At 42.3% G+C, this 21909-nt stretch overlaps 1 protein-coding gene across 1 annotated transcript in view; it reads right to left on the reverse strand.

The window, feature by feature from the left end:
- The window catches only part of abca2 (ATP-binding cassette, sub-family A (ABC1), member 2), a 114530-nt gene extending 93976 nt beyond the window's left edge, over positions 1 to 20554 (reverse strand). The window contains exons 1-2 of the mRNA XM_085293258.1: positions 20190 to 20554; positions 4219 to 4312 (exon numbers count right to left, since the gene is read on the reverse strand). Coding sequence (XP_085149384.1) covers positions 4219 to 4312; positions 20190 to 20255 — 160 coding nt within the window. The 5' untranslated portion in view covers positions 20256 to 20554. The remainder of the gene's footprint in view (positions 1 to 4218; positions 4313 to 20189) is intronic.
- Positions 20555 to 21909: the final 1355 nt, after the last annotated feature.

A 21909-nucleotide genomic window follows, 5' to 3' on the forward strand; every position in this document is an offset into this window, starting at 1 on the left:
GCTTTATAAAAACTCCATCTAATTTAAGTCTAAGTTTGACATTGAAACAATGTCCACAGCCACCAGATTTGGACTATAAAAAGCCCGTCCACAGAGGTCCTACTGACATCAACACTAGAAGTGTAATAGATGTATAAAAAACGACGTCACCTGGAGCTACAAAACAACCTCGTCACTAAAATCGTATGTCCAAAATGACATAAAAGATGTCCCTTTGACGCAGTGGGAACATTTTAACTACACAAAAAGCTGACTTTTACAGATGTTCACTTTTCAAATGAAAAATCAATGAAACAAAAGGTGGAGAACCTATGGAGTCCCCCTTAAACTCATGACTGCATTTAACTGCCAGTCCACAGGTTGTGTGGAGATCACAGGGTCAATACGAGATCCAGGCAACAGCAAAGATTGTCTTTACATGTCACAGGTCACCAAGTATATATAGAATCATTTATTCAGTGACGAGTCCACAGTGAATAATGCCATCGTGCATTTCTATAATGGAAGGGTGAAAATATAAGTAAAATGTGCCCTACAGAGTAGTTCAGTTCATTCTTCAGCTCACTGACATCTGTCCTCTCTGATCAGGTCACAGGCTGGTAGATTTACTGAGGGAGTGTTAGGTGCACAGCATGGTGTAGGAAACAGAATTAGCATGCACTAAACAGCAGCTCATTAAGTTTTCATAGCCTGGTCAGAAACACTGAACATGGTGAAAAGATTCAACAGTAATTACAGAAATATTTGTTAGCGCTGTCGTGGATTAGATTACTTCTCGTAATTCCATTGGATAACAATACAGATGTGCTTCTCTGTGTCCGCCAACCAGCAGTGTGCATCACAGTGCTGGTTCTGAGGTGACCTGAGCGGAGCACACTCACAGGAGCCAGAGGAGCTTTTTTACCTGAGTGCACGCACTTAATTACAACCCAGATAATTCAGGAGCTCATGAGATAAAAAGTAAGATGAACTCCCTTCATTACCTTTTTTTGTTTTGCATCTTATAAAGTTGAAAACGTTCCAGCGAGCAGACGTAAAGTCCCGACTGAGAACAGTAACATCCACTATGCTAGGACTACACTAAAACCATCATGTTGGGGACTGAAGTTACTCTGCAATCCAAGTTTTAGACATCAGACTCATCTGCACTCACGTTTTACCGACTCTGTATGTGCTGAGCTCATTCATTTATGCACCTGGAGCAAATACATCATGCTTGTTATTCATGTTACTTTAAAAGGCACTGTTGGAATTATCCGTACCGGCTCCTGACTGGGCAACAATACTGTTTACCATCTAATGTCTTGAGTAGCCTGTAAGTGTGTCTAATGTACAGATTCAGAGGGAATATGAAACTGGCTTTTTCAATCTACATCCTTTGGTTTTGTGAATAGTGTGCCCAACTGCAACCACAACTATATACACCAGTGTGTGTGTACACCTGATCATTTGTTTCCTTTATGAGACATGATTATACATCACTACATTTAAGATGCATCAAACTTGGCTGCCTGTTCAGTCTTTTTCTCTGTGGTGCATTTAAAATGCTCCATTTATAGTTAAACCATGAATTCGTTTCTTGACTTTGTATCAAAAATCAACCTTAAGAGATAACAGAAGGGACAGTTTAAGATGATCACTCAAACAAATCTGACAGCAATCTAAATCAAAGTGAAAGAAATCTCCAACAGCCAAAGAATCAATCCGGGTCCCGGGAAGAGCTCGGCCTTCCAATATACAGAGTGTATGTTATATAATCTGTTAGCATAAAACAAATGCACAATGACACTTACACACTGGTCCATCCAAAATGTTGAGAACATGCATCATGCAGAAGAAAGAAAGGAAGACAGAAAAAAGAAAGAAAGAAATGTAAAATAAAAGAATAAAAGACAAAGAAATCAAATAAACTGGGTGCTCTGATGGCTACAGGGAACAGTTACACATGAAAAACCAGCTAACAGCTGAGCAGACACATCACTAGCAGATGAACTACGAACACAAAAACAGGAAATGTTGCAAAAGTTGATCTCATACTTTTGGTGGATCGAGTGGGAGGACAGTATAAAGGGTCCATATAAGACTAAATTAGCTGCTGGTATGATGCTGCAGGTATTACTGTCGGCTGGTCTGCAGCTTCCTTTCCAACGTTTTTTATTTAGTAAAAGCAGTTTGATGTTGCATGTTTTACCTTTGAAGGCAGTGAGGAGCAGCAGCTGCTGCCTCACCACGAAGCAGGAGCTGAATAATGATATCAAGTTTACTTAAGTTCCTCCTGGTAATAGTACTGACCAAAAATGAGGAGTATTAAGGCAGTGCACATAACTCCACCCCCTTTATGGTAAACTTAAGCCATAAATAGAAACACATTTATTCTAGTCAGTATTGGCCACTTCACTGGCAACCCTCTGCATTCACCGCACTGGCATACTTTATTCTAAGGCTGCAATGATTCATCGAGTAATTAGAGTAACTCAATTATACAAAATCCTCAGTGCTGTGTTTCATGCACGACCGTGTTCAGTCATCATCGTGTAAAAACAAGTTTCGCCCACATAAAAAAATATGTATAATATATATTAGGGATGCACCGATACTGGTATCGGGGCCGATACTGTAAAATGTGTGTGCACTCATACTCGTAACAGTTAACCGATACCATGAACCGATACTAACTTATTTCATTAATCAGAGGGTGGCTGGTCATTTCTGTTGTAGTTTTTTAGATTGGCCACTAGGGGGACATCCCGCGCTAAACAGGCACAGGGTTAGATGAGTCAGACTGGCAGCTCCAGATAAAAAAAGAGAAACTGGAGGCTGCTGTAGCTAGGCTAAACAAAATGTCAGCAGTGTGGACCGGAACAGCCAACTTTAACTCAGGTTTTGGAAAAGCGATGAAAAATGTCAAGAGAAAATCCACGGGCAGTTAAAACAACAGAGGCTCTGACTCATTTTATCGCTCTGGATGACCAGCCAATGCCGGCCGTGGAAAACATAGGATTCTTCTCAGCACACTCGAGCTGCGATATGAAATTCCCAGCTGCCCACACATCAGGGAGATAATGGTGCCAAAACTCTCTAAAGAGGTAAAGACAAGCAGTGTGTGCGCGATGTCAGTCCTTGATTTAACGGCACAGTGGACTGATGATCCACGGGCAGATGGGGAGTTCGTTCGTCAATGCCAAATACTTTCGTTATTTTGTTTGTTTGTTTACAATATGGACACTCTGCAATAATTTAAAAGTTTATTTTATTCTCAAACCTAATTTGTATTTATTTTATTCCAAACAGAAGTGTTTATTTATTATTCCGAAAGCTCGAGACAGTGCCAATAGTTCAGTGATATTTTGTTAAATTACAATGTGGAGACTCTGCAATAATTTAACAGAAGTGCTTATTTTTCACTTGAAATTTTTTTGTGGTCTTTTTTATTAAGATATTATTTATTATCGGCAGAGAATAAAATAAAACCTCTCTTCCAATTCATTGCATTTGTCTGTGTGTGTGGTAGAAGTATCGGTTTTTGTACTCTGTATCGGCAAGTACTCAGATCCAAGTATCGGTTTGAAAAAATTGGTATCGTTGCATCCCTAATATATATGTATATATATATATATATATATACGGAGTGAATTGTAAAATCAGTCCTTTATGACCAGTTTCTAATTTGGAAACCAATAAGCAGTTCATTTTGAAATAGCTGTTTTTTTCTCTTTTAAATATTTATTTTATGTTCATTAATAAAACAAAAACATTTCTTATCCAATTACTCGATTAACCAATGAAATAACCGACAGGAAGCTTGAAAGATTTGCTTTGTCTGGTAGACACCTGCACTTTTTGTTCACACAGTTATTATGCTGGTCTAGTCATTTTTATGTATCTTTAGGTTAACATTTTTTGATTATTATAATTGATAATATATATAAAAATATTCTCTAAACATGCTGAACTTGAATATGAAATGTTTATGTAGCTTTGACAAACTAGATTAACCTAAATCATGGAGACACTAAGAATACCTGTGCTGCAATCACTGCTGTAAACAGCAGGATGCAGTACGAGTGCTGAAATGTTGTTGATTCTGAGGATAGATACAGTAGACGTTTAATCCTGGGTATTAGCAACTTCAGTCAAATGTATTGCTTCCACCCCCCATGTCTACTGGTAATACAATTTTCCCACTGCTGTCTTTAGGTTCTCAAACACTCTGCTTACCTTCCTTGACAGGAATTGCTGGCTTCTTCTGCCTCAGACCCAGGAGGATGAAGAAAAGGACGAGCGGGATGAAAATCTCAAAAGCCAGCACCCACTGAATCGGAACAAGAAAGATAATTTACAGGATTATTTTTTCACTCCATTTCAATGAAATCTGGGCTAAACCTAGTCCAGTTTCAGGTCAGTGATCTTGAGTCATGGGTCTTTACCATTACACTCTCCTTGTCAGTTCCCATCACACAGTTCGTAGATCATGTTTCACAATAGACTTTACAGAGTTTGCTTACTTTAAGATATCAATCTTTTACATCGGTGAGGGAGTGAGAAAGATGTCCAGCCTGCACAGCTCCTCTTCATTGCAATGCCAAACCCTTTTTATGTGGCCGTTACTCTAAAGCAGGCTGTGCAGTGCAGTTTAGTTTGCTCTGTGGGCACGTTACAGATTAAAGACAGGCTGATAGGCCACGTCTGCTGTACAGTCCATTGCAAGATATGTGCCTCACTATCAGAGGAGGAGATGAGATGAAAAGATGCTGACAAAAGTACCATAGTTTAAAACAAAGGTTCACAGTAGATTGCGTGCTTATCACCTCACATTTCTTTACAAATGTGAGATGATCAGGGTGCATTCTGACCACCAGAATAATTCTCAGAAATTACTCCAGAAATTTTCAAGGCAATTTCATCAAGCTCTTTGGCATCTAGGGCAACTTCTTGTCATCTTCTCTTTCAACACTCCTGAATTTAACCTGGACATGGACCCCTTGCAGCTGCAGTGCATTTCATTTAATGAAATCTAAAACAAAGGTGTGTGCTAACAAAGCCAAATGAAGGCCTCGATTCTTTCCAGGAATCATGAATCATCTTGAATCTGACAGCCTCCTCTTTCGTAACACTGTCCACACAGAACTACTGGAACCATGATGTCTTTGTGCTTCTGTCTTGGATGCCCACAGATACACACCCAGCTGCTGCGTGTGCGTTCTGTTTGTGAAGGTTAGTGCAGACAAAGAGGCTCTTTAGACAGAGACAAGAGTCCACTGACACAGGTTACAATAAACAAAAATGTCTCTTCTCACATATCAAGTTCTGTTATAGATGATCCATTTAATCTGGCAGCACTCTCATACATCTCAACTTTGGTACACTTGAAAAAAAAATGCTAGAAATAAGGAGATTTTAATGTGATTTTAAAACTGTATTACTTTTTATTTCTTGGGGAACAAAACAACAGGTTTTTTTCTCAGAGTGTCTGAGTCTACACACACACACAAACACAGGAAACCCCGTTCAGCTATCTTAGTGAGGACCTTCATTGACATAATGCTTTCCCTTGCCCCTTAACCCAACCTTAACCATTAAATATGAATGGCTACCCCTTACCCTAAACCTAACCATAACCTAATTGTAACCCTGACACTGAAACCACATTTTGAGCTTTAAAAATGCCTTCAAATCTTATTTGTGAGGACCAGGTTGTGTGTCCTCACAAGTGACTGTTGGTTCTAACAAGTATAGTACAGTGTGGGCCATTTATATGGATACACCGTAATAACATGGGAATGGTTGGTGATATTAAAGTCCTGTTTGTGGCACATTAGTATATGTGAGGGGGCAAACTCCTCAAGATGGGCGGTGACCATGGTGGCCATTTAGAAGTCGGCCATCTTGGATACAACTTTTGTTTTTTCAATAGGAAGAGGGCCATGTGACACATCAGACTTATTGGTAATGTCACAAGAAAAACAATGGTGTGCTTGGTTTCAACGTAACTTTATTCTTTCATGAGTTATTTACAAGTTTCTCTTTGTTCACAGTCATTGACATGTCGAAGAGGTTAACACGTGAGGAGCGGATCTAAATTGTGCTGATATCTGGTGAACGCAGTAACCGGGTCATTGCAGCAGATTTCAGTGCAAGACACCCTACGAGACCACCCATCTCCCATGCTACAGTTAGCAAACTGCTTGCTAAGTTTCGTGAAACTGGTTCAGTGTTGGATTTGCCAAAATGTGGACGCAAGAAAACTGTGACTAATGAAGAAACATCAGTGGCTGTCCTAGCTTCATTCAGCAAGAGCCCACAGCGTAGCACTCGCCGCATGTCACTGGAGAGTGGCATTAGTCAACCATCCCTTCGGCGGATATTAGCTACTCACAAATGGCATCCTTACAAACTCCAGCTGCTGCAGCATCTCAACGAGGATGACCCAGATCAGCGCACAGAATTTGCAGAATGGGCAAAACAAAAACTGGAACAGGACCCTCAGTTCACACAGAAGATTTTGTTCAGTGAGGCAAACTTTTATGTGAATGGTGAAGTTAACAAACAAAACCACCGCTATTGGTCTGACACTAACCCACATTGGATGGATCCCTCCAAGACTGTTGGAACAACAAAGTGATGGTTTGGTGTGGTATATGGGGCACAACGATAGTGGGTCCATTCTTCATCAATGGAAACCTCAAGGCCACTGGATATTTGAAATTGCTACATGCTGATGTGTTTCCCTCTTTGTGCACTGAAGCTGGCACGTTCCCTGAGTGTTTCCAGCAAGATGGTGCACCACCACATTATGGGTGCAGGTCCGAGCATTCCTAGATGAACAGTTTCCTGGAAAGTAGATTGTTCGTCGTGGGCCAGTTGAATGGCCCCCAAGGTCTCCCGATCTGACCCCCTTAGACTTTTATCTTTGGGGTCATCTGAAGGCAATTGTCTATGGTGTGAAGATACGAGATGTGCAGCACCTGAAACTACGGATACTGGATGGCTGTGCTGGCATTTCTCCTGCGGTGTTGTTATCAGCGTGTGAAGAGTGGGAGAAGAGGGTTGCATTGACAATCCAACACAATGGGCAGCACATTGAATACATTTTATAAATGGTCAGAAACTTGTAAATAACTCATGAAAGAATAAAGTTACGTTGAAACCAAGCACACCATTGTTTTTCTTGTGACATTACCAATAAGTGTGATGTGTCACATGGCCCTCTTCCTATTGAAAAAACAAAAGTTGTATCCAAGATGGCCGACTTCTAAATGGCCACCATGGTCACCACCCATCTGGAGGAGTTTGCCCCCTCACATATACTAATGTGCCACAAACAGGACTTTAGTATCACCAACCATTCCCATGTTATTACAGTGTACCCATATAAATGGCCCACCCTGTACTATCAGAATCAATGCGGTGCTTTTACGGCACTTTTGGCTGCACAGGAAACAGAGCAGTGTTCGATTCATCCTACAAAAAAAGATGTTGTCATAAAGGTTGCACTTTTAATCCTGTTTGAGCAAGAGGCAGGATAAACCAAAGCATTTAACCCCACACTCTACAGGCCCCTCTTCTATGGAACCATCTCCGAGTTTGGATTCAGGAGACAGACACTATCTCTGCTTTCTGATTAGAGTTAAAACTTTACTTTTTGCTAAAGCATATAGTTAGGGCTGGATCAGGTGATCCTAAATTCTCTCTTAGTTATTTAGCGCAAGACGTTGCTGGGCACATCCCATGATGCATTACTTCGTTTTTACCAACTATGTTTCCAACCAGTGGTGGCAGATGGCTGCCCCTCCCTGAGCCTGGTTCTACCCGGAGGTTTCGTCCTGTTAAAAGGAAGTTTGCCTTTCCGACTGTTGCCACATGCTTGTTCAAAAGGGAAGTGTAAAAGGATTGATTCTAAAATAAGAATCATCTGCTCACGTCTGCCCACCTGTGAATATTACCCTGTTGTCTCATCCCACAGCAAATTAAAACAGGAAACACATGAATTTAAAAATAATCAAATGTACTTTTAACATCTCAATAGGACCGCCACACTAAGAATGAAATAAATAAAAATATCAGATAATACAAATTAAAGTGCTAGTAGTATTCAAACAAAAACATAATAGGAAACTAAAATGGGTTCTGTCCATAAGTTCAAATAAAGCTTTAAATGGAATCAAAAAGATTTTATTTTCCAGTCCTAAGAAACAATTTTCCGAAGCTTACAGATGATTCAGTTCATGACTTCACGATTGCAGTGGACATGCCCTGGAGTGAGGCGTGCTCTTATCTTTGAGGTGATGTTCCCAGCTGCTGATAACATGCTGAAGATGCTCTCTGTCACGACTTCAGCACTTTTAGAGGTGCATGAGCTTATACAGGACAGTCTCATATAAATGCCTGTGCTTACTACTAATATAACAGAACAAACAGAGTTAGACAAAAACTAATTATACTAATGTCTGTATATTATAGTTTCTCAGGTGGAGTAGTGTTCAGTGCCATTTAAACTATTTAATTGAATATTGATAAAGTCCAACCCACAGATTAACAAGTTAGGTGTAAAAGGTTTACTGTAATATTACCTGTAGTGTACTGCAGTTACAAAACAACATTTTTGGTATAAGTATATGATGCGTCGATGAATTTTTATAGTCAACATCATCAATTAATCAGCACTTTTCTACTCTCCCAGAGCACTCAAAGCACTTTAGACAACATGCCTCATTCACAAAGGCACTTTTTTGTATACTTAAGTGCTTTCTATCTAACATTCAAACACATTCATACTCTGATGGATGCATCAGTGAGCAACTTGGGGTTAGTATCTTGCCCTAGAGCAGCGGTCCTCAACCGTTTTTGCACCACGGACCGGTTTATGCCCGACAATATTTTCACGGACCGGCCTTTAAAGTGTTGCGGATAAATACAACAAAATAAAACTAGTACCGGTATCGAAAAAAAGAAGATTTATTCATAAAACACGTGAAAAGACCCAGGAAAACAGAGTTGATGATAAAAACGATAACAAAATAATGCTACAAACCCTGAAAACCATACATTTCACACCCGAGCCTCAACTCTCGCGGCCCAGGTTTCATAAAAGGTAGGCACTCATCAACAAATACACGGAGATTACTTAATTTGATGGACTACTCATACAGTAAAAACCTAGAAACTACAATATTTTCTTTAGATGCAGAAAAAGCATTTGACAGAGTTAACTGGAAATTTCTATTTGCAACTTTACACAAATTTGGTTTTGGATCCTCTTTCATTAACTGGTTAAAAATATTATATAATTCCCCAACAGCTTGTGTTAGAACAAATGACCAGACATCCTCCAGCTTCTGTCTCCTGAGGGGCACCAGGCAGGGATGCCCACTCTCCCCTTCACTGTTTGCAATTTTTATTGAACCACTAGCAGCAGCAATTAGACAGAATTCAGTAATTAAGGGCATAAAATGCAAGAATGTGGAACATAAAATCAGCCTTTATGCGGATGATGTGTTACTCTTTCTCCAAAATTCACAAACCAATATCTCTGGGGTGATTGAATTGATAAACTCTTTTGCAAGAATATCAGATTACTGGTCAAAATCTACAGTCCTTCCGATTAATTGCTCCTTCCATAATTCCTCTTCTACACCACTGCAATCAGGAAATATAAAATATTTAGGTATTAATGTTTCTCCCAAGCTTGCAGATCTGACTAAATTAAACCATATCCTACTTTTAAAGACAGTAGAAGGCGATCTGGCTCGATGGAAATGTCTACCCATATCACTCATGGGAAGGGTTGCCGCTATAAAAATGATGGTCTTACCAAAAATAAATTATTTATTCTCAATGATCCCAACTAAACCGCCACAAGATTGGTTCAGATCTCTAGATTCATGTATGTCCAAATTCCTTTGGAAAAATAAACCCCCACGTATAAGCTTAAAAACACTACAAAAGACCAAGGATAAAGGAGGACTAGAACTGCCTAACTTTCAGCACTACTTCTTAGCCAACAGGCTTCAGTTTATCTCAGGATGGCTAAAACATACCCTCTTAGATGAACCTTGGCTAGATGTAGAACAAGCACTTTGCAATAATCTAGAGATCTCAGACCTACCATTTATCAGCTCAAACATCCAACGACATGAATGCTTTAAAAGCATCAACATCAGCTCTTCTCTGACAGCATGGTGGGAGTTTCTAAAATTGACGGCGTCTTCATTAATCCCATGCAAACGTACACCTATCTGGAATAACCCTGACATATTACAAAACAATAATATGATAAACTTTTCAGATTGGAGTGATAAAGGAATCAAATATTTAGAACATATACTAGAACGAACAGAATTTATTTCATTTGACGGACTAGTTACACAATATGGGATCAACAAGAAAAGATTTTTAGAATATCAACAAATTAAATCCATAGTAAAAAAGAAATTTAAATCGGGTCAAGTTGAACTACAAACACCACCAAGTGTGGTTCAATTTCTTACTCTTAAAACCCCCAAATTACTATCCAAAATATACAGAATGCTTTCTAAAACAGATGAATCAATATCACTTCCTATTGCAAAATGGGAAGCGGATTTATCAGTTAACTTAGACCAAAACTTCTGGTCTCAGATTTGCTTAAAAACCTTTCATCTAATTAGAAATCCCAGTCTTCAATTAATTCAATACAAAATACTACATAGAGTGCACTATACAGGTCATCGGATGTTCAAGATGGGCTTTACGTCTACCAACAACTGCTCACACTGCCAAACCAATTCACCGGACAATTATATCCACGCTCTTTGGTTCTGTCCACCAGTTCAGAAGTTTTGGCGCGAGATATGTGAAGACTTATCGAAGTGTCTGAAATGTAACATTCCAACTTCCCCCTTAGTGTGTTTGTTGGGCAGCTTAGATAATGTCACTTCAGAAAAGAATATCGCCCATATGGTTTTCACTGCCCTATGCATAGCCAAGAAAACAGTCCTCATGAACTGGAAAAATAAAAATAATCTTAATTCTAACCAATATAGAAATTATCTATTAGATTACATTAGTCTTGATACAGCCTCTGCCACCACATCAGATCAATTGCTCTGGGCTCCTTTGATCAGCTCCATCACCTAGTGGGGGGTCATAGTTTAGTCCCACCTTCGCTGTTGTGATTGGTGTGGGGGTAGGGACAGGCTTAGGGTGTTGGGGGGTTCTTCCTTGGAGGGGTCAACCCGGGGTAGCAGTCATGGACTATTAAGGGCTCTGTTGGCTCTTAGGTGACGGTTTCCTTGCGGCTGTGTGCAGCGGGGCTAGGGGAGGGTCTGTGCTGACGGACGTGGGTTACTGACCTGGTAGCCTGGCTGCCCCTGGGTGGGTCCGGGACAGGCGTGAGGTTCTGGGGGCGCTCCGTCTCTGGGCTGGGGCCCTGGCCGGGCCTCGGGGGCTTGGGTCCTGTTTGGTGTGTTGCCGGGGTTATGGGCGGGTGGGTGTATGGGGGCCCAGCCCTGGCACAGGGTGCCGCCGGTGCATCGAGCCACCTGGGGGGCTCTTCAACTGGTGGGGGAGGTTGTTACATCTTGCAGGAGCTCTCCTCTCTTCAGGAACTCACTCTGCAGGAGGGGGAGTTACAGGAGAGGTGGAGGAAGATCTCAGCCTGGGCGTCTATTGTCTTATGTGGGGCGATCGTGGCTCAAGAGTTGGGCGTTCGCCTTGTAATCAGAAGGTTGCCGGTTCGAGCCCCGGCTCGGACAGTCTCGGTCGTTGTGTCCTTGGGCAAGACACTTCACCCGTTGCCTACTGGTGGTGGTCAGAGGGCCCGGTGGCGCCAGTGTCCGGCAGCCTCTGTCAGTGCGCCCCAGGGTGGCTGTGGCTACAATGTAGCTGCCATCATCAGTGTGTGATTGTGTGTGTGAATGTGTGGATGACTGGATATGTAAAGCGCTTTGGGGTCCTTAGGGACTAGTAAAGCGCTATATAAATACAGGCCATTTACCATTTACCATTATGTAGTCTGGAAGATGAGTGGATGACGGGGTGGGTGCAGTTTTCTCTGAGGTGGGGTCGGCTGGGCTGTCCCGGGCTCTGTGGGGCCTGGCGGGCGCTGCTGACCCCCTTTCCCTGGCGGGTTGCAGAGTATGGGGGTGCCTACTGGGGTCAGTGGGGGGAGCTGGCCCCAGGGAGGGGTCACTTGCCCCTCCCTTCCTTCCCTCCCCATCTCCAGCTGCCTCCCTCTTCCCGCTCCACCACAACCACCCACACATGCAGGGCCTTGGGGTAAAGGTATGTCACCAGGGTGCAGGGGAGGCACCCCCCCCCCTCTGTCCCCTTCTGGCTGCCTCTGCCTCAATTTTATCCCACAACTTAGACATTCACATTACTCACACTCTCATTACACATACATATAGGATCTTGGGGGTGGGCACGCTAGACGGAATCCAAAAGACCATCAGGGTGTACACCCCACCCCTGGCGTCGTTGCCCACCTCTCAATTTTAAATACACGTAGACATTGAGGGCTATCAGGAGGGGCTATGTGCTTACCTGCTGCTCTCTGGCAGGTAGCTCCATGCCCTACTGGGTTCTAAATATCGTGGCTCAAGAGTTGTGTGTTCGTCTTTAATCGGAAGGTCGCCGGTTCGAGCCCCGGCTCGGACAGTCTCGGTCGTTGTGTCCTTGGGCAAGACACTTCACCTACCGCCTACTGGTGTTGGCCAGAGGGGCCGATGGCGCGATATGGCAGCCTTGCTTCTGTCAGTCTGTCCCAGGGCAGCTGTGGCTACAACTGTAGCTGCCTCCACCAGTGTGTGAATGTGAGAGTGAATGAATAGTGGTATTGTAAAAGCGCTTTGAGGGGTCCTGAAAAGCGCTATATAAATGCAATCCATTATAAATGCACCTTAGAACACACATGCATCAACACTACATATGAGCGGGTGGAGGGAGGTTTGGAGTCTTCTCTGCGGCCTGCTGGAGCAGGGGGGCTAGGAGGAGTTGGCCGTCCGACTGGGGTCTGGAGTGTGGGGCCTCCCTGCTGCTGCCGAGTCGGGGCGGTCTGCTTCTCTCCACCCCAGGGTAACACTACCTGGGTCTGGGTGCAGTTTCCCCCTCCAGGGGCAAGGGTACCTAGACCTGGGGCTTAGAGTACGCTTGGGGAGTGTGATCGTGTGTACAACGTCTCTTTATGTCTGTCTCCACGTTGGTTGAGTGTGGAGTGAGTGCATATGAGAGCATGAGGGTGGGAATGGATGTTTGTATCTGTGTGTGCCTGTATTTCTGTGTCTATACGTCAGGTTGGGTATCAGACGCCACCTCTCTGGGGACATCTCAGGCCCTCCAAGGTTTGGAGGCCTATCTCCCCCAACCACCACTTCCCCTGCCAGTGGCGGACTCCCTCAGACATCGGTGCGTTGGTGGTTCTTTGTGTCCGGGGATGGGCGTCCAGGTACACACCGGCTCACTCCTTGGCGGCCGCTTATCGGGGCCTGGAGCCTGGGGCTCGCTCGGGCCACTTCGGAGGCGGGGTGCCCCCGGCCTCTCGGCCTGGGGCTCGGTCACTCAGGCACGGCTCGCTGCCGGCGGAGCTCACGGGCGCATCACTGCAACTCCCCCTGGCTTCTGCTCCGCGGCTGCTGAGTGAGCCCTCATCTGGGACTCTCCTCAGCTCTTTCTGGGACAGTGGCGCAGCTGCCCCTCTGTTGGTCTTCCTTGGTCTCTTGTGTTCTGGGGGCCTCTGGATGTCTGGAGTCTTGATCTCCTCCATACCTGCTTCATGCCCTGGAGGACGGGGCTGTGGCCCCCCCCACACCCTCTAGCAGATCATTACATGAAGGAACCTCTTAAAAACAAGCGCGTCCATGCTCACAGGTGTACACACGGGTGATCACACCCACAAACTACACCCTTTTTGGCTCCTACCTCAAAGCACACTGTGTTCTGTTGATCTTATGTGCTGCACAATAATGTTTAATATTTAGTATTTACTGTCATATTCCCATATATCATCGTGATGTTGTTTATTATGTTGCTCTTTTTTTTCTTCTGCTTGTTTTCTCTTTTTTCTTTCTCAACAGGTGATCCAGGTGAGATGGATTTTTTGTCTGTTTGTTTTGTTGGTTTTTGTTTTTTGCCCTTTATCCCCGTCCCTCTTCCCCGCTGTTTTTCTTTCCCTCTTTCTTTCTCCCTTTTCTTTTCCACAGTCAAATCTGTCCCGTATTTAGCAAGTGAAAATAAAATAAAATAAACAATAAAAGGTGAATCAAATGGACCATTACGGCAAGGCTGGGATGGTCCATTTGGTAAAGTAAATCCGTTGGGCATCTTTCTTTGCCTTTAAACAATAATTCTGATGCAAAAGAGCCAAACGGGACAGGCAAATAAATAAATAAATAAAAAGGAAAGAAAGGCTCCTGGCTCTTCTACAGGGACAGTATATAGCCACTGGTACAGATACATGGATGGCACCTGTGTCAAAATAAAAACTCAAAAAGTGGAATTCTTCACTGCTCACATCAACTCAGTGGATAGAAACATAAAGTTCACCAGGAAGACATAAAGATAACAGTTTCCTGTTTGTGGACTGTGCTGTAAACATTGGAAACTTCAACACTGAAGTTTACCGGAAGCCCACACACACAGACCAGTACCTCCTCTTTCACTCCCACCACCCTCTGGAAAACAAACTGGGAGTAATTTAGGACCATGCAAAGGAACAACACTGTCATCCCTTATGTAACAGGTTTATCAGAGAAGCTCATACATGACATCCTGGTCACCCAGCCACACCCTCAGACAAACACTGGTTTATCCCAAGAACAAATCTCCCAAACCTAATATAGACAGTGTATGCTGTGCAGTGCAACAAGTAGTACTCAGACCTCAGAGAAACCAAACAGCCACTGCATGAACTCATGGCACAACATAGAAGAGCCCTGTGACAGGACAAGACTCAGCTGTTCATCTGCATCTAAACTAGGGCTGCCATAAACGATTATTTTGATAGTCGACTAGTCACCGATTATTTTTACGATTAGTCGACTAATCAGATCATCATCCATTGGAGTAAAACGTACAGCTTATTGCACCAGCAGCATCTGCTCTTATATAACTATCATTAGCTTACAGCTTTAAGTGTTTAAGGTGCTAACTAAAAATAAAGACAAGATGATAGTTTATTAAATTTTAATGAGATTTGCAGATTGTTTCGGTGAAGTTTAATAAACTCCTTGCTATCTAAACTATAACAGGACACCGGAGTATATTCTGGAGCATCTCACACTTCTGATGATCAGCTGTCTGCTTGATGTTTATTCAGCTGTGTAGAAACTATAACTTTAATCTAAACCAAACTACTTATTCCTGCGTCTTTTGGGATCTTACAAAGCTTCAAACGACGCGACGACTATTAAATTAGTCGTCGACGATTTTGATAGTCGACGTAATCGTGAGTAGTCGGCTAATCGTGGCAGCCCTACTCTAAACCAACAACAACTGTCTGCTACCAACAATGCAGTTTTGAGATCACTACCCACACACTTTAATATCCACTCACATCTACATCATCAGGTGATCACATGATAGAGTGAGGGAAGGTCTCACAGTGGTTGCACCCGAAACCTCGGCCCATAATAACCCACACCCTTTTTTCACACCTTGGCTCATGTGATGAGGTACATGATCAATAGGTAAAACTCCCACTAGGCTTTACATGCCTGGGACTCTGCACCGTTTGGTTTTAGAACTGAAGATGTTTCTCCGAGGAGAGCTGAAATGTCTTCAAGAACCTTAAAGAAGTCCAGTTGCTTTCATGTCCAAGGTCCTTAGACTACGATGATGTGGATGACTGAGAACCTACATAGACATGTTCTTCTGATCAGCAGATGACCTGCTCTACCTCCTTTTATATGAGACAGTTGTGTTTTTTTTTTAATGACTAACTAACATCAAATGGTTCCCACTATGAAACGTAACCTGTAACTTGTCTTCAACAACATTAAAAATCTAGTTAACCATGTTCCAGTGAATGTCAGTGCCACCTCTGTAATATTTAATTGGAAATCGATTGTATATTCTATCATAACTACCTCCCAATCTGCAAATTACCCCTAAAACATAATTAGCAGGCATCTTATAGAGCTAATGGAACACAGAAACGTACTGATTCATTTCAGTCTGACAATTAAAAACAGTTCACAAGAAGCTTAGGATTATGAATAGGATTTTAATCAATACTTAAGTAACATGACTTGACTTCAGTGTTTGACACAGCTGATCAGGCAGTTTTCCTCAACAGGCTGTGAAACAGGGCTGGCATACTTGGAAAGGCAGTCAGGTGGTTCAGTGCTGACAGTTTTATTTCATCCATGCACTCCACAAACATAACTGCCACGTATACTTCTTCCATACTGTAGAAACCCCCCCCCAAAATGTGGTTCCATGCATTTTTTCCTTGCTTGACTTTGAATTTCTGATATTTGAACAGTTAAAACTGAAGTCTTTACCTTCAGCCTAAAATCAACTCTCACTGACCCCTAATAAATCCTCCAGTTCTTGGTTTAAGTCACCTGACTGAAACATCTTAGCATTTCTGTGGAAAAACAAACCATCACAAAAGGCAAAAGATGATGATGGTCCAGAACTACCAAATTGTTGTCATCACTTCTTCACCAACAGATTGCAGTACGTTTCATAATGGATCATATCAAGCTCCTGAAACTCAGCGTCCATTCACAACAGGCACTCTGTGGACAAAGCTCTGAGCTGCCTTTCATTGTCTCCAGTATTTTGCATCAGAACTGCTTTAATAGTCTTAGCATAAACACCTCGTGGACAGCCTGCTGTGAATATTTAAAAATAACCAAGTCTTCATTTAACCCATTTGGAACAAGCTCGATATTTGTCAGAAAAGAGATATTTAGATATTTTTTAGGTTAACTGTCCTTTTAACAATTAACTGTGATAACTCCAAAAAACAGCAAACAAACTGAAAAATCACACACTTCTTTCATTGTGCACAAAACTTGAAACAGAAATTCACCATTAATTCCTCACATTTTAGTCCAACCAGAACCCGAATGTGTTCTCACGTCACCGTTATTGACCATTGATATTTAGATATCAGATCTGATCTGATCAGACCAACAAACAGCTGGATGCAGGAAAGTTCAGTGCTGCACTCTCTCTGTGAAACCAGGTTTTCAGTATTTAAGGACAGGTTTATATTTAGTTTTGATCAGGTATGAGTATTTAACATGTATTACATAGCACACGCTGCAGATCTGTTAATATTCCTATACCACACGGTCAGGCCTTGTGGATGTGTCTGTGTAAGGAACACAGCCTCGTCTGTAAGCATGTAAATTACACACAGTTGGTGAAGGAGATCCGAACCTCGTCAGTAACTTCATCCATGTGTGGAGCAGAACAATCAGAAGCTCAAACCGCATCTAAATGCCCTGAAGTCGAGTCGAACTTTGAAACCCAAGGATTTCGAGGTCATGTCACGTCTCCGGTGCAAGCCCTCGGTGGTCCTTAAAACGCTCCTCTACAGATTCGCTCTATTATCAGTCAGGAGCTTCATTCTTCATCCCTCCATCTCTAAAGTCTTTCTCTCTCGTATCCTCTCCTTTCTCCTGTGCAGATGGTTTATCCCTTTCCTGTTGTGTTTCCATTTTTGTGTTATCTCTTCATTTAAAATCTTTTTCTACGAGTCCTCAGCTATTCGTGGTCTTCATAGATACCATGCCAGCCCACTTCTGTTTACTAGATCTAGGTCAGACACACTGCTAGCTGCTGGTACCACAGACTGACACCACATTACAGCAGAGCCCTGGGTTTCGTTACTGTCACATGTATGTATGTCTTCTATATTGTGCATCTACACAAAGCTGCATCTCGAAACTGGACAGTTTTCACTTATTCCATTGGCTGAGTTTTTTCGCTTAATACAAGATAAAAACAAGTTCCTATATCTTACTGAAATTTCTCTGTAGCTGATTGTGTCTTATTTTGATTGATTGATTGGTAATTTATTTCAACATGTGAACAATATACAGGTACATTTAGAAAAGAAAATAAGAGAGAAAAAAATACATACAAAAAAAACCATTCTGATTAATTTACATGTTGAAAGGGAGGAAGTAAACACTTTATTTAATCCCACCCCTTTACCATAAATTATCAGTTAATATTTAGTCAGCTTCCTTACTTATAATTTGTAATAAAAATAGTGAACAGATTTCTGATTTACTATATACTATAATATCACATGAGTTTGTTTGTTTTTTAAATAGAGACATTCAATTAATTTCAATATTTTCCTTTTCTTTATAGTTCGAGAAGATCATATTTTTATAACTATTTTTGAACAGTTTTATGTTTGGACGTTGCTTTAATTCCATATTCAGACTGTTCCATAGTTTCACTCCATGCACAGAAACACAAAAGCTTTTTCTTGTAGTACAAACCTTCCCTGTTTTGAAGTTACAAAAACCCCTTAAATTATAACTTCCTTCTTTCAAAAAAAACATACTCTGAATATTTCCTGGCAGTTCTTTATTTTTTGCTTTGAATAGAATTTGTGCTGTTTGGAATTTTAATTTTAAGTGTCATGAGATTATTTTGACTAGAAATAAGCCAAATATAATCGTAAGATTGTGAGTTTTTGCCGCGTGGTGCCTCGGCTACGTTTAAAGAGAAAGAAAAAGAAAACTACCGACTGATCAAGCAGTTCTGTGGCCAGGCGAGGCCCGCTTCCCTTCAGACCTATCAGTGACACGGCTACATTTTGTTGGTGTCTTCCAGCAACACCAAAAAGACCATGTGAGACAAATATAGTGGACAACTGCAAAAATGTTTCCATGGTAAACCCCTTCAAAACACACTGTCCTAGTCAAGAACACTCTGAAAGAAAGAAAGTGTACTTTATTGGTCCCCGTGGGGAAAATCCCTCTCTGCATTTAACCCATTCACTCAGTGAAGCAGTGGGCAGCCATTGGGCGCCCGGGGAGCAGTGTGTAGGGACGGTACCTTGCTCAGGGGTACCTCAGGGTAGCTGTTCAGAGGAATCGAACCCCCGACCTTCCGATCATGGGGACACCACTCTACCTACTGAGCTATCCCTGCCCTCACATGAAGGAGGTGGGAGTATCATTATCAAGTGTAAAAATGTAAATACAGAAGGTTTCATAACACAGTGTTGTACTCCAAGTGGTTTGAGTGCTCAAGTTGAAAAGCTTTGTAATAACCAGCACATTTATCACAGGAAAGCTTTGGACCGATGGAGCCAAGATTAGTTTGTACCTGAATGATGACAAAAAGGCCAGAAATAATGGAACAGCTTATTATCCAAAGCAAACCCCATTATCTGTCAAACACGATGGATGCGTTATTATGACAGGGACAGGTATGGCCGCCAGTGGAACTGGGTTACAGGTGTGTATACATGATATAACTGATAAAGAGTAGAGTACGGTCCTGGGCCCTCCCTAACCCTGGTTCTGTCCCAGTTTGTCTTTCATTGCCAAGTACTTACTCAGAAGGGATTGTCTGAGTGCAAGTGCACTTCAGGGAACTGCTGTTGTGATTTGGTGATGATCAACGACCCAAAGCATACTGCAAAAGCAACTCCAGAGTTTGACTCCACGAACAAGAAGCTGAAATACCTGTCCCTGCTCGAGCAGAATGATTTCATCACCATTATGTCACACACAGCATATATGAATTACCTGAACACTGCAGTCAAAATTAAGCTTCACAATATTCCTGTTGCCATAAATCTTAATGTGAGAAAAGTTCATATCAAATCTATGTTTCATTGGGTGGTGCTGAAGTAGCTCCGCAATGACAACAACATGTTACAGCCTACGTTCTCAGGCTGACATCAAACATGTTGTAATATTTCTAAAATACTACAACAGCTGTTGAATATGATCACAATCATAATCGTGATCAGGCCACGCCAACATGGCTCACAGACGCTGCATAGGCCTGCTCACAATTCATACAGTTGTTTATGTCGAAGCAACCTGTTCGCCAGCACGGACACACGCACAGTACACGTTCCTGCTCAGCAACACCCAGCCACTCTCACGCTGCGGTATTATCCTAATGCCTGATGGGAACATATGCAGACCGAAGCGGGCGGAGGTAGAATTAGTCCAAATATCATCTGTGGGCAATGCAGCAGCGGGGCAGAACACAGCCACACTTACCGGCCCCCTCCTCTTCAGAGATATGTTCTTCCACAGCAGAAGATGGAGTTGGTGCAGGAATCCCATTTTCCTTCTCACTTTTACTTCACGGTGTCCTAAATGTAACAAATCAGCATAACGGCGGTGACGTCACGCTGGATTTAGAAAACAAGGGGATTTCTATCCCGTTTCTGGGCATCCTGGATCCGATTCAGCCAATAACAATATTATTATTATTATTTTAGCGCAGGCGGAAGGAAAAATGAGCATTTATCCGAGAGCGGCGGCAAAATGCGTGACGGGACTGAGTGTCATCCTCTGTAAACACTTCACAGTCTTGCTTTATCATGCAACTGCTGGAGTTGGAACAGGAAAGCAGTTTGGGAGCAGCCTGGCAAGCTCCAAACCACAGACTTCCGATAGACCTTTCAAAACAAAAGCCTCTTGACTCAGATTTGGACGGTGGAGCATTAGAGCCACATTACGAAAAGAAAGTAGTAAAATCTATTTGGATTAAAAAGTCAAAATGTGAGGATTACACTTGTTTCCCTCTACAGAAGTTGTGAATAGATCCTCTTTACTGGACGAACCTTTTATCTGTCCTCTGACCAGTGGCGGTCCTAGCCTGTTTGGCGCCCCGGGCGAACACTCCCTCTGGCGCCCCCCCCCCCCCCCCCCCCCCACCCACCCACACACACACACACACACACACGCACACACACACAAAACACATTAAGGATTGTACATTAACATAAAACTGTTGTCGGAACCACACTGAATTTCACCAGAGAAACACACACACATGAAGAGAGAGAGAGTATGCATAGTATGCAAACAGCTACCAAACAGCCATCATAATTCGAGAGAGAAATCAACAACTGACAATGACTAATTGATATTAAAACCTGTAACATAATGTGTTGCTTGGAGTTTAGTCTGTTACTGTTGCTATTTTTACCATTTCTTCTTGGAGCAACTCTACCCACATTATTTTCTTAGGGATTAATAAAGTGTTCTGATTCTGATTGTTTCAGGATGACCTGCCATTATCCAATCACACATCTGCTTACCTGCATCTTTTGCTCGTTTCTCCTCCTCTTCTTTTCTCTTTTTTCTAAACTGAGCAGCTGATGGCTTTGAACGTTTCTTGTCCGTCTTCCATTGGTTTTAATTTTGCACTCCAGTATGAACACAAATCCCCCAACTCGAGGATCACCACAACTTAACCTAACACACCTACACCTTAGTTCACAGAATCACTTTGTGTAGGGTGCATTTCTGGGATTTCCCACAACCCAGGACTCAAATCATGAATAGATAATGGGCTTGGATTTACATCATTATGAATGAAATGTGCTCTATTTGGAAGCAGCTGGCCCCTCCCCTTTCGACGGCTTGTGTGAGACTTTAAATCAGCAAACTGTAAATTATAAATGTTAAATTGTTATTGATCCTTTACCCCGAGTCCTAAAGTTTATATTTATTTTCTTACTCTTATATTTATTGTTTGGTTACTTGCACTGCTGTAACTGGAGCCTCATCGTCTCGTCTCTCTATATCCTGGACTGTATGTAGCAGAGATGACAATAAAGTATCCAAGATGGCCGACTTCTAAATGGCCACCATGGTCACCACCCATCTTGAGGAGTTTGCCCCCTCACATATACTAATGTGCCACAAACAGGACTTTAATATCACCAACCATCCCCATGTTATTACGCTGTATCCATATAAATGGCCC

This window comes from Mchenga conophoros, linkage group LG12, assembly GCF_057382185.1.
Source record: "Mchenga conophoros isolate Kocher_MC1m ecotype Shallow Benthic linkage group LG12, M_conophoros_male_GT1.1, whole genome shotgun sequence".
NCBI lineage: Eukaryota > Metazoa > Chordata > Actinopteri > Cichliformes > Cichlidae > Mchenga > Mchenga conophoros.